At 47.1% G+C, this 12,936-nt stretch overlaps 1 protein-coding gene across 1 annotated transcript; it reads left to right on the forward strand.

The window, feature by feature from the left end:
- The first annotated feature begins 315 nt into the window (after positions 1-315).
- Positions 316-2,315, forward strand: LOC125556000 (endoglucanase 4-like). The gene is made up of 4 exons (XM_048718804.1): positions 316-543; positions 640-1,146; positions 1,226-1,678; positions 1,767-2,315. Exons 1-4 carry the CDS (start codon positions 334-336, stop codon positions 2,094-2,096), a joined length of 1,500 nt encoding a protein of 499 aa, XP_048574761.1. The 5' UTR covers positions 316-333; the 3' UTR covers positions 2,097-2,315.
- Positions 2,316-12,936: the final 10,621 nt, after the last annotated feature.

The following is a 12,936-nucleotide window of genomic DNA, read 5'->3' on the forward strand; positions in this document are numbered from 1 at the left end:
ATCACGTAGCGTGCTCGTATATTCGTCTAGTACGATATGAATCCCATCCCGTTCTATAATAATCTCTACCAAGGGCCACAGTAGAAGCTATCGCTTGTGCTGACGGTCGATCCGTCCGTGACGACGGGTTTGTAGCATTCGCTGTCCCGCGAGTCCGCGACACACACCACCCTTCCCGGTCGCTTCCAATCTCGGACGAACAACTACCATAACTGTCAGGTCGCCTTCCATGTATACCACCACCTTTCATGGAGTCGAATCAACTGATCGACCGCTATATATAGTCCTACCGTGGAGTATGTAGCTAAGCACCAACGCAACGAACATCCAGACATGGGATCCTCCAAAGCTTGCATGTCGACTCACCTGATCGCGGTCCTCTGCCTGGTCGCCGGTGCGCGCAGCGCCGCGGCGTTCAACTACGCGGACGCCCTCGACAAGGCGGTCCTCTTCTTCGAGGCGCAGCGCTCGGGGAAGCTGCCGCCGGGCCAACGCGTGGCGTGGCGCGCCGACTCCGCCCTGTCCGATGGCAACGCCTCCAATGTACGTACTTACTCAGACGACAAGTCCTGGACACATGCCACGCATGTCGTTAACGAGAGTATATCCATTGATGTGTGTCTTGTTGGCTTTGATCAGGTGGACCTTGTCGGCGGCTACTACGACGCCGGGGACAACGTCAAGTTCGGCCTGCCCATGGCGTTCACGGTGACCATGCTGTCGTGGAGCGTGGTGGAGTTCGGCGGCGCGATGCCGGGCGGCCAGCTCGCCAACGCCGAGGCGGCGGTGCGGTGGGGCGCCGACTACCTGCTCAAGGCGGCGACGGCGACGCCGGGCGAGCTGTACGTGCAGGTGGCGGACCCGTACCAGGACCACCGGTGCTGGGAGCGGCCGGAGGACATGGACACGCCGCGCGCCGCGTACAAGGTGACGCCCCAGAGCCCCGGGTCGGACGTGGCCGGCGAGACCGCGGCGGCACTGGCCGCGGCCTCCGTGGTGTTCCGGGCCCGCGACCCGGCCTACTCGTCCAAGCTGCTCCGCGCCGCTCGGCAGGTGTTTGATTTCGCGGACCGGTACCGGGGCTCCTACAGCAACTCGCTCAGCTCCGTTGTGTGTCCCTTCTACTGCTCCTACTCCGGCTACCAGGTAAACAACCCAACAACCTGAAACTGCACGTCAACACAACATGCATGCATGCACACACATAATCCATGAATGCATGCAGGACGAGCTCCTTTGGGCGGCGACGTGGCTGCACCTGGCGTCGTCGCCGTCGCCGAGCTCGCAAGGCATGTACATGTCGTACATCAACTCCAACGGGCACAATCTGGGCGCGGAGCAAGACAGCTACACCGTCAGCTGGGACGACAAGCGCGCCGCCACCAAAGTCCTCCTCTCCAAGGTGTTGCTGCAGAACCGGGTGGAGGGCTTGCGCACGTACAAGGCGCACGCCGACAAATACATCTGCTCCCTCGTCCCCGGCGCCGGCGGCTTCCAGTCGCAGTACACGCCAGGAGGCCTCCTGTTCAAGGAAGGAGATAGCAACATGGAGTACGTGACCTCCACGGCCTTCCTGCTCCTCACCTACGCCAAGTACCTCGGCTCCACCGGCGGCGCCGCCTCCTGCGGCTCCACCGCCGTCACGCCCTCCACCCTCGTCTCGCTCGCCAAGAAGCAGGTACGTTTGACGTTTCCATGCATGGCCCCTACAAAAACCATTAAGATTGGCAGGAGGAGGCTCATCGGTCATTTTGGCTGGCACGCAGGTGGACTACATCCTGGGCGCGAACCCGGCGGGGATGTCGTACATGGTGGGGTTCGGGGCGCGGTACCCGAGGCGCGTGCACCACCGGGGCGCCTCCATGCCATCGGTGCGCGACCACCCGGCCCGCATCGGCTGCGACGAGGGGTTCCACTACCTGCACTCGTCCGACCCGGACCGCAACGTGCTCGTCGGCGCCGTCGTCGGCGGCCCCGACCAGAGCGACAGCTACTCCGACAGCCGCGACAACTATGCGCAGGCCGAGCCGTCCACCTACACCAACGCGCCGCTCGTCGGCGCCCTCGCCTTCTTCGCGGGGCCACGCACGGCATAGCCCAAGTAGCGTAAACGAAATGTGTATGCGATGGTTGAACTTGAACGGTGTATCCGTGTATGTACGAGTTTTTCTTTTAAGCTTGCTAAAACTCAGTCGACTAAGATTTTAGTCTAAGTCTCAGTCAATTGCATAGCCATTAAATTTGAGCACCATCCAACGGACCACTCGTCAATTTGTCACACCGTTTGCAACATATCTTCTGTTGGTTGGCGCATTTGTCTTGCTGGTTGTAGCATTTTATTTCATCAGACACAACATTTGCCCTCGTTGATTGTAGCACACCATCTCACCAGTCGCAACATCCACCATTAATGGTTACATCGTTTAGTCTCAACAGTTGTAGGGTCTCTTGTTGTTGCTTGCAGCACCGCTCAACATTTTTCATTCCGGTAGCAACTGGCAGAGCTACATTGAGGCAAAACTATGCCATGGCCCACCCAATCCAAAGCAATTGCGTGAGTAATATGCTACTTAGTGCGAAAAACAACGCCTATGTACAAGTTAAAGCATAGACTGGCCCGCCCAGACTTTTTGTTGTAGCTTTGCCGCTGCCGGTAGCACATCTAGTTGTACTGCTCGTAAGACAACAACTACACCGACGTCTCTCGACTTAAGTCTCAATCGACTGAATTCTAGACACACCCTTCTTTCGATGAAAGACATTGTGCATGCATAGGATCTTCAAAAAGAAAGAATTACTCAGAAACTGATTAGTCATGATGTCCTCTTTTTTATGAAAGACTTCTTTACCCAAAAGAAAGTATCTTTTTACGTGCCTTACGGTATATTTTGTCTCGATGATAGATTTGGATGGTTGTGGACATCATCAACTATCTGATTAGTGATAACCACTTTTTATGTTTTGTTTATAAAAGCTTATGCTCTGGTTCAGATGATAAATTTGAGTGGTTGTGGACATCACCAACTACCAGGTTAGTGATAACCACCTTTTATGTTTGGTTTGCAAAAACTAATGGATGATGATATTCACGGTCATGTAATTGAATTGGCCCCAATATCAAATGGGATAATTATTTTTATGCTCTTAGTTGTGTCCCACTCGTCGGTTTTACCCCTAGTTTTAAAAACTCACATGTCTTGTCCATGCCACTTTGTAATTCTTTCGTTTTTGCCCTTCCGTCACGGTTCCACTTGGTCAGCGTCGTTTGACCATACACGGCGCTACGTTTTGGATAATTTCGCCCCCGTTGCCATTGCCCCCTTACCGCTTCATCCTCCTCGAGCTCACGTGGGAAAACAGACAGAGCCGCTCGTGAACAACAGATCGAGAGGCGTGGGAAATCGCCCATGTCTTTTCCTTGTGTACCGGCAACAATTAAAGTGCATGTCTCCATTCTAACACTAAGATTAAATGCTCTAGCAGGATCCATCCTATGCAAACATGGCACAACATCAAAATACAGTAAGAAGCTAGCCTAAATAAAATGCAAGCATGCATATCCTAGCCAAATCCACCAACAAATGGCGTACAACTATGTGAATATCCTAAATAAATGGTGTGAAAATATTAACTAGGTGATTATAAAGATGCTCTATAGGTATATCTGAAGGTGTTTGTTGGGTTGGCATAGATCGAGGTTAGGATTTGTCACTCCAAGTATCATAGAGGTATCTCTGGGCCCTCTTGGTAATGCACATCATGATAAGCCTTGCAAGAAAAGTGACTAATAAGTTAGTTGCAGCATGATGCATTCTGAAACGAGTAAAGAGACTTGCCGGTAACGAGATTGAACTAGGTATCAAGATACCGACAATCGAATCTCAGGCAAGTAACATACCGATGACAAAGGGAATGACGTATGTTGTCATTATGGTTTGACCGATAAAGATCTTCATAGAATATGTGGGAACCAATATGAGCATCCAGGTTCCGTTGTTGGTCATTGACTAGAGAGGTGTCTTGGTCATGTCTACATAGTTCTCGAACCCGTAGGGTCCGCACGCTTAACGTTCGATGATGATTTGTATTATGAGTTATGTGTTTTGGTGACCCAAGATTGTTCGGAGTCCCGGATGAGATCACAGACATGATGAGGAGCCTCGAAATGGTCGAGAGGTAAAGGTTGATATATTGTACGATAGTATTCGGACACCGAAAGTGTTCCGGAATGTATCGGGTATATATCGAAGTACCGGGGGGTGGGGGGTTACCGGAACCCCCAGGGGGAAGATATGGGCCATATGGGCCATGGGAGGGAGGAAAGGCAGCCCACAAGGGGTGCCCCCCCCCAAGGAAGGAGTCCTAATTGGACTAGGGGAGGGGGCGGCGCGCCCCTTTCCTTCTCCTCCTCCCTCTTCTTCCCCCTTTCCCCTTCCGGTAAAAGGAAAGGGGGGACGAATTGGACTAGGAGCCCAAGTGGGACTCCTCCCACTTGGGGCGCCCCTAGGCCGGCCTCCTCCCCTCTCCCTCCTTTATATACGGGGGCGCGGCGGGGGGGGCACCTCGAAGACACATCAATTGTTATTAGCCATGTGTAGTGCCCCCCTCCACCGTTTACTCCTCCGATCATACTGTCGTAGTGCTTAGGCAAAGCCCTGCGCGGATCACTTCACCATCACCATCACCACGCCGTCGTGCCGATGTAACTCTCCCTCGACACTTCGCTGGATCAAGAGTTCGAAGGACGTCATCGAGTTGAACATGTGAAGAACTCGGAGGTGCCGTACGTTCGGTACTTGATCAGTTGAATCGAGAAGACATTCAACTACATCAACCGCGTCAAACTAATGCTTCCGCTTTCAGTCTATGAGGGTACGTGGACACACCCTCACGTACCCCGTGGTGCTGATGAAACTCTCCCTCGACACTGATACGTCTCCAAAGTATCTATAATTTTTGATTGTTCCATGCTATTATATTATCTGTTTTGGATGTTTAATGGGCTTTAATATACCTTTTTATATTATTTTTGGGACTAACCTACTAACCAAAGGCCCAGTGCAAATTGATGTTTTTTGCCTATTTCAGTGTTTCGCAGAAAAGGAATATCAAACGGAATGAAACCTTCGGGAGAGTTATTTTTGGAACAAACGTGATCCAGGAGACTTGGAGTGGACGTCAACAAAGAAGCGAGGAGGCCACGAGGCAGGAGGGCACGCCCAGGGGGTAGGCGCACCCCCCCACCCTCGTGGGCCCCTCGCAGCTCCACCGACGTACTTCTTCCTCCTATATATACCCATATACCCTGAAAACATCCAGGAGCACCACGAAACCCTATTTCCACCGTCGCAACCTTCTGTACCCGTGAGATCCCATCTTGGGGCCTTTTCCGAGGTCAGCTGGAGGGGGAATCGATCACGGAGGGCTTCTACATCAACACCATAGCCTCTCCGATGATGTGTGAGTAGTTTACCACAGACCTTCGGGTCCATAGTTATTAGCTAGACGGCTTCATCTCTCTCTTTGGATCTCAATACAAAGTTCTCCTCGATTCTCTTGGAGATCTATTCGATGTAATTCTTTTTTCAGTGTGTTTGTCGAGATCCGATGAATTGTGGGTTTATGATCAAGATTATCTATGAACAATATTTGATTTTTCTCTGAAATCTTTTATGCATGATTTAAATATCTTTGCAAGTCTCTTCGAATTATCCGTTTTGTTTGGCCTACTAGATTGATCTTTCTTGCAATGGGAGAAGTGCTTAGCTTTGGGTTCAATCTTGCGGTGTCCTTTCCTAGTGACAGCAGGGGCAGCAAGGCACATATTGTATTGTTGCCATCGAGGATAAAAAGATGGGGTTTATATCATATTGCTTGAGTTTATCCCTCTACATCATGTCATCTTGCCCAATGCGTTACTCAGTTCTTATGAACTTAATACTCTAGATGCATGCTGGATAGCGGTTGATGTGTGGAGTAATAGTAGTAGATGCAGAATCGTTTCGGTCTACTTGTCGCGGACATGATGCCTATATGCATGATCATGCCTAGATATTCTCATAATTATTCGCTTTTCTATCAATTGCTCGACAGTAATTTGTTCACCCACCATAGAATATACTATCTTGAGAGAAGCAACTAGTGAAACCTATGGCCCCCGGGTCTATCTTCGATCATATTATTTTCATATCAACTTGCTATTTCTATTACCGTTTATTTTGCAATCTTTATTTTTCCAATCTATATCATAAAAATACCAAAAATATTTATCTTATTATCTCTATCAGATCTCACTTTCGTAAGTGACCGTGAAGGGATTGACAACCCCTTTATCGCATTGGTTGCGAGGTTCTTATTTGTTTGTGCAGGTACTAGGCGACTTGCGTGTTACCTCCTACTCGATTGATACCTTGGTTCTCAAAACTGAGGGAAATACGTACACTACTGTGCTGCATCACCCTTTCCTCTTCAAGGGAAAACCAACGCATGCTCAAGAGGTAGCAAGAAGGATTTCTGGCGTCGTTGCCGGGGAGATTGCACCAAGTCAAGTCAAGATTTGATCTACCAGCAACTAGCCATTTTTGGCGCCGTCTACGCACAAGTCAAGACATACCAAGTACCCATAACAAACTCTTATCCCTCGCATTACATTATTTGCCGTTTGCCTCTCGTTTTCCTCTCCCACACTTCTAAAGCGATTTTCAAAAAGCTTTGCATTTTCTTCGCCTTCTTCCCGTATGTATCTTTGTTTGTGTTTCCATGCGCCTTCTATTTGCTTGCATCTTTGCTTGCTAAAAATCTATTTGGAACAAGGAGTGGCAAGAGCCTAAGCTTGGGGATGCCCAAGGCACCCCAAGGTAAAATTCAAGGACAACCAAAAGCCTAAGCTTGGGGATGCCCTGGAAGGCATCCCCTGTTTCGTCTTCGTCTATCGGTAACTTTACTTGAGCTATATTTTTATTCACCACATGATATGTGTTTTGCTTGGAGCGTCTTGTATGATTTGAGTCTTTGCTTTTTAGTTTACCACAATCATCCTTGTTGTACACACCTTTTGGAGAGACACACATGAATTGGAATTTATTAGAATACTCTATGTGCTTCACTTATATCTTTTGAGCTAGATAATTTTGCTCTAGTGATTCACTTATATCTTTTTAGAGCACGGTGGTGGTTTTCTTTTATAGAAATCATTGATCTCTCATGCTTCACTTATATTATTTTGGGAGTCTTATAGAACAGCATGGTAATTTTCTTTGGCTATAAAATTAGTCCTAATATGATAGGCATCCAAGATGGGTATAATAAAAACTATCATAAAAAGTGCATTGAATACTATGAGAAGTTTGATACTTGATGATTGTTTTGAGATATAAAGATGGTGATATTAGAGTCATGCTAGTTGAGTAGTTGTGAATTTGAGAAATACTTGTTCTAAAGTTTGTGATTCCTATAGCATGCACGTATGGTGAGACGTTATGTGATGAAGTCGGAGCATGATTTATTTAATGATTGTCTTTCTTATGAGTGGCGGTCAGGGACGAGCGATGGTCTTTTCCTACCAATCTATCCCCCTAGGAGCATGCGTGTAGTACTTTGTTTCGATAACCAATAGATTTTTGCAATAAGTATGTGAGTTCTTATGACTAATGTTGAGTCCATGGATTATACGCACTCTCACCCTTCCATCATTGCTAGCCTCCATAGTACCGCGCAACTTTCGCCGGTACCATACACCCACCATGTATCTTCCTCAAAACAGCTACCATACCTACCTATTATGGCATTTCCATAGCCATTCTGAGATATATTGCCATGCAACTTACCACCGTTCCGTTCGTTATGACACATTTCATCATTGTCATATTGCTTTGCATGATCAGGTAGTTGACATCGTATTTGTGGCAAAGCCACCGTTCATAATTCTTTCATACATGTCACTCTTGATTCATTGAACATCCCAGTACACCGTCGGAGGCATTCACATAGAGTCATATTTTGTTATAGTATCGAGTTGTAATTTTTGAGTTGTAAGTAAATAAAAGTGTGATGATCATCATTATTAGAGCATTGTCCCAAGTGAGGAAAGGATGATGGAGACTATGATTCCCCCACAAGTCGGGATGAGACTCCGGAAGAAAAATAATAAAAAGAGAAAAAAAGAGGCCATAAAAAGAGAAGGCCCAAATAAAAAAAATAAAAAAAAATAAAAAGAAATGAGAGAAAAAGAGAGAATGGACAATGTTGCTATCCTTTTTACCACACTTGTGCTTCAAAGTAGCACCATGATCTTCATGATAGAGAGTCTCCTATGTTGTCACTTTCATATACTAGTGGGAATTTTACATTATAGAACTTGGCTTGTATATTCCAATGATGGGCTTCCTCAAAATGCCCTAGGTCTTCGTGAGCAAGCAAGTTGGATGCACACCCACTTAATTTCTTTTTGAGCTTTCATACACTTATAGCTCTAGTGCATCCGTTGCATGGCAATCCCTACTCACTCACATTGATATCTATTGATGGGCATCTCCATAGCTCGTTGATATGCCTAGTTGATGTGAGACTATCTTCTCCTTTTTTTGTCTTCTCCACAACCACCATTCTATTCCACCTATAGTGCTACGTCCATGGCTCACGCTCATATATTGCGTGAAGATTGAAAAAGTTTGAGAACATCAAAAGTATGAAACAATTGTTTGGCTTGTCATCAGGGTTGTGCATGATTTAAATACTTTGTGTGATGAAGATAGAGCATAGCCAGACTATATGATTTTTCAGGGATAACTTTCTTCGGCCATGCTATTTTGAGAAGAGATGACTGCTTTGTTAGTATGCTTGAAGTATTATTATTTTATGTCAATGTTAAACTTTTGTCTTGAATCTTTCGGATCTGAACATTCATGCCACGGTAAATAAAATTACATTGAGAATTATGCTAGGTAGCATTCCAAATCAAAAATTCTGTTTTTATCATTTACCTACTCGAGGACGAGCAGGAATTAAGCTTGGGGATGCTTGATACGTCTCCAACGTATCTATAATTTTTGATTGTTCCATGCTATTATATTATCTGTTTTGGATGTTTACTGGGCTTTAATATACCTTTTTATATTATTTTTGGGACTAACCTACTAACCAAAGGCACAGTGCAAATTGTTGTTTTTTGCCTATTTCAGTGTTTCGCAGAAATGGAATATCAAACGGAATCCAAACGGAATGAAACCTTCAGTAGAGTTATTTTTGGAACAAACGTGATCCAGGAGACTTGGAGTGGACGTCAAGAAACAAGCGAGGAGGCCATGAGGCAGGAGGGCGCGCCCCCCACCCTCGTGGGTGTTGGGGAACGTTGCAGAAAACAAAAAAATTCCTACGGTTTCACCAAGATCCATCTATGAGTTCATCTAGCAACGAGTGATCGGATTGCATCTACATACCTTTGTAGATCACGCGCGGAAGCGTTCAAAGAACGGGGATGAGGAAGTCGTACTCGACGTGATCCAAATCACCGGAGATCCTAGCGCCGAACGGACGGCACCTCCGTGTTCAACACACGTACGGTCAGTGTGACGTCTCCTCCTTCTTGATCCAGCAAGGGGGGAGGAGAGGTTGATGAAGATCCAGCAGCACGACGGCGTGGTGGTGGATGCAGGGGTCACCGCAGCAGGGCTTCGCCGTTCTACTACGCGAGGGGGAGAGGTGTAGCAAGGGAGAGGGAGGCGCCAAGACTCAAGGGTGCGGTTGCCCCTCCCTCCCCCCTTTATATAGGCTCCCCTAGGGGGGCGCCGGCCCTAGGAGATGGGATCTCCTAGGGGGGCGCCGGCCAAGGGTGGAGTAGCCCCCAAGGCAAGTGGGGCGCCCCCCACCCTAGGGTTCCCAACCCTAGGCGCATGGGGTGGGCCAAGGGGGGCGCACCAGCCCACTATGGGCTGGTTCCCCTCCCCACTTTGGCCCATGGGGCCCTCCGGGATGGGTGGCCCCACCCGGTGGACCCCCGGGACCCTTCCGGTGGTCCCGGTACAATATCGGTGACCCCCGAAACTCTCCCGATGGCCGAAACTGCACTTCCTATATATAATTCTTCACCTCCGGACCATTCCGGAACTCCTCGTGATGTCCGGGATCTCATCCGGGACTCCGAACAACTTTCGGGTTACTGCATATTCATATCTCTACAACCCTAGCGTCACCGAACCTTAAGTGTGTAGACCCTACGGGTTCGGGAGACATGTAGACATGACCGAGATGGCTCTCCGGTCAATAACCAACAGTGGGATCTGGATACCCATGTTGGCTCCCACATGCTCCTCGATGATCTCATCGGATGAACCACGATGTCGAGGATTCAAGCAACCCCATATACAATTCCCTTTGTCAATCGGTATGTTACTTGCCCGAGATTCGATCGTCGGCATCCCAATACCTCGTTCAATCTCGTTACCGGCAAGTCACTTTACTCGTACCGTAATGCATGATCCCGTGACCAGACACTTGGTCACTTTGAGCTCATTATGATGATGCATTACCGAGTGGGCCCAGAGATACCTCTCCGTCATACGGAGTGACAAATCCCAGTCTTGATCCGTGTCAACCCAACAGACACTTTCGGAGATACCCGTAGTATACCTTTATAGTCACCCAGTTACGTTGTGACGTTTGGTACACCCAAAGCAATCCTACGGTATCCGGGAGTTACACGATCTCATGGTCTAAGGAAAAGATACTTGACATTGGAAAAACTCTAGCAAACGAACTATACGATCTTGTGATATGTTTAGGATCAGGTCTTGTCCATCACATCATTCTCCTAATGATGTGATCTCGTTATCAATGACATCCAATGTCCATAGTCAGGAAACCATGACTATCTATTGATCAACGAGCTAGTCAACTAGAGGCTTACTAGGGACATGTTGGTGTCTATGTATTCACACATCTATTACGATTTCCGGATAACACAATTATAGCATGAATAAAAGACAATTATCATGAACAAGGAAATATAATAATAATCCTTTTATTATTGCCTCTAGGGCATATTTCCAACAGTCTCCCACTTGCACTAGAGTCAATAATCTAGTTACATTGTGATGAATCGAACACCCATGGAATTCTGGTGTTGATCATGTTTTGCTCTAGGGAGAGGTTTAGTCAACGGATCTGCTACATTCAGGTCCGTATGTACTTTACAAATATCTATGTCTCCATCTTGAACATTTTCACGAATGGAGTTGAAGTGACGCTTGATGTGCCTTGTCTTCTTGTGAAACCTGGGCTCCTTGGCAAGTGCAATAGCTCCAGTGTTGTCACAGAAGAGTTTGATCAGCCCCGACGCATTGGGTATGACTCCTAGGTCGGTGATGAACTCCTTCACCCAAATTGCTTCATGCGCTGCCTCCGAGGCTGCCATGTACTCCGCTTCACATGTAGATCCCGCCACGATGCTCTGCTTGCAACTGCCCCACCATTCAAAATATACACGTATCCGGTTTGTGACTTAGAGTCATCCAGATCTGTGTCGAAGCTAGCGTCGACGTAACCCTTTACGACGAGCTCTTCGTCACCTCCATAAACGAGAAACATTTCCTTAGTCCTTTTCAGGTACTTCAGGATATTCTTGACCGTTGTCCAGTGTTCCTTGCCGGGATTACTTTGGTACCTACCTACCAAACTTACAGCAAGGTTTACATCAGGTCTGGTACACAGCATGGCATACATAATAGAACCTATGGCTGAGGCATAGGGGATGACACTCATCTCTTCTATATCTTCTGTCGTGGTCGGACATTGAGCTGAGCTCAATTTCACACCTTGCAACACAGGCAAGAACCCCTTCTTAGACTGATCCATATTGAACTTCTTCAATATCTTATCAAGGTATGTGCTTTGTGAAAGACCTATGAGGCGTCTTGATCTATCTCTATAGATCTTGATGCCTAATATATAAGCAGCTTCTCCAAGGTCCTTCATTGAAAAACTCTTATTCAAGTAGGCCTTAATGCTGTCCAAAAGCTCTATATCATTTCCCATCAAAAGTATGTCATCTACATATAATATGAGAAATACTACAGAGCTCCCACTCACTTTCTTGTAAACGTAGGCTTCTCCATAAGTCTGCGTAAACCCAAACGCTTTGATCATCTCATCAAAGCGAATGTTCCAACTCCGAGATGCTTGCACCAGCCCATAAATCGAGCGTTGGAGCTTGCACACCTTGTCAGCATTCTTAGGATCGACAAAACCTTCTGGCTGCATCATATACAATTCTTCCTTAAGGAAACCATTAAGGAATGCTGTTTTGACGTCCATTTGCCATATCTCATAATCATAGAATGCGGCAATTGCTAACATGATTCGGACGGACTTCAGCTTCGCTACCAGTGAGAAAGTCTCATCGTAGTCAACCCCTTGAACTTGTCGATAACCCTTAGTGACAAGCCGAGCTTTATAGATGGTCACATTACCATCCGCGTCTGTCTTCTTCTTAAAGATCCATTTATTTTCTATGGCTCGCCGCTCAACGGGCAAGTCAGTCAAAGTCCATACTTCGTTTTCATACATGGATCCTATCTCGGATTTCATGGCTTCCAGCCATTTGTCGGAATCCGGGCCCGCCATCGCTTCTTCATAGTTCGAAGGTTCACTGTTGTCTAACAACATGATTTCCAAGACAGGGTTGCCGTACCACTCTGGTGTGGAACGTGTCCTTGTGGACCTACGAAGTTCAGTAGCAACTTGATCTGAAGTTTCATGATCATCATCATTAACTTCCTCTCTAGTCGGTGCAGGCACCTCAGGAACATTTTCTTGAGTTGCGCCATTTTCCGGTTCAAGAGGTAATACTTCATCAAGTTCTACTTTCCTCCCACTTACTTCTTTCGAGAGAAACTCCTTCTCTAGAAAGGATCCATTCTTGGCAACAAAGATCTTGCCTTC

Source organism: Triticum urartu, chromosome 5, assembly GCF_003073215.2.
Source record: "Triticum urartu cultivar G1812 chromosome 5, Tu2.1, whole genome shotgun sequence".
Taxonomy (NCBI): Eukaryota; Viridiplantae; Streptophyta; class Magnoliopsida; order Poales; family Poaceae; genus Triticum; species Triticum urartu.

Coding starts and splice junctions, on each gene's coding strand:
- LOC125556000 (XM_048718804.1), top strand. CDS start 334: ATGGGATCCTCCAAAGCTTGCATGTCGACTCACCTGATCGCGGTCCTC. Junction 1,147..1,225: donor GCTCCTACTCCGGCTACCAG/GTAAACAACCCA, acceptor GAATGCATGCAG/GACGAGCTCCTTTGGGCGGC. Junction 1,679..1,766: donor TCTCGCTCGCCAAGAAGCAG/GTACGTTTGACG, acceptor GCTGGCACGCAG/GTGGACTACATCCTGGGCGC.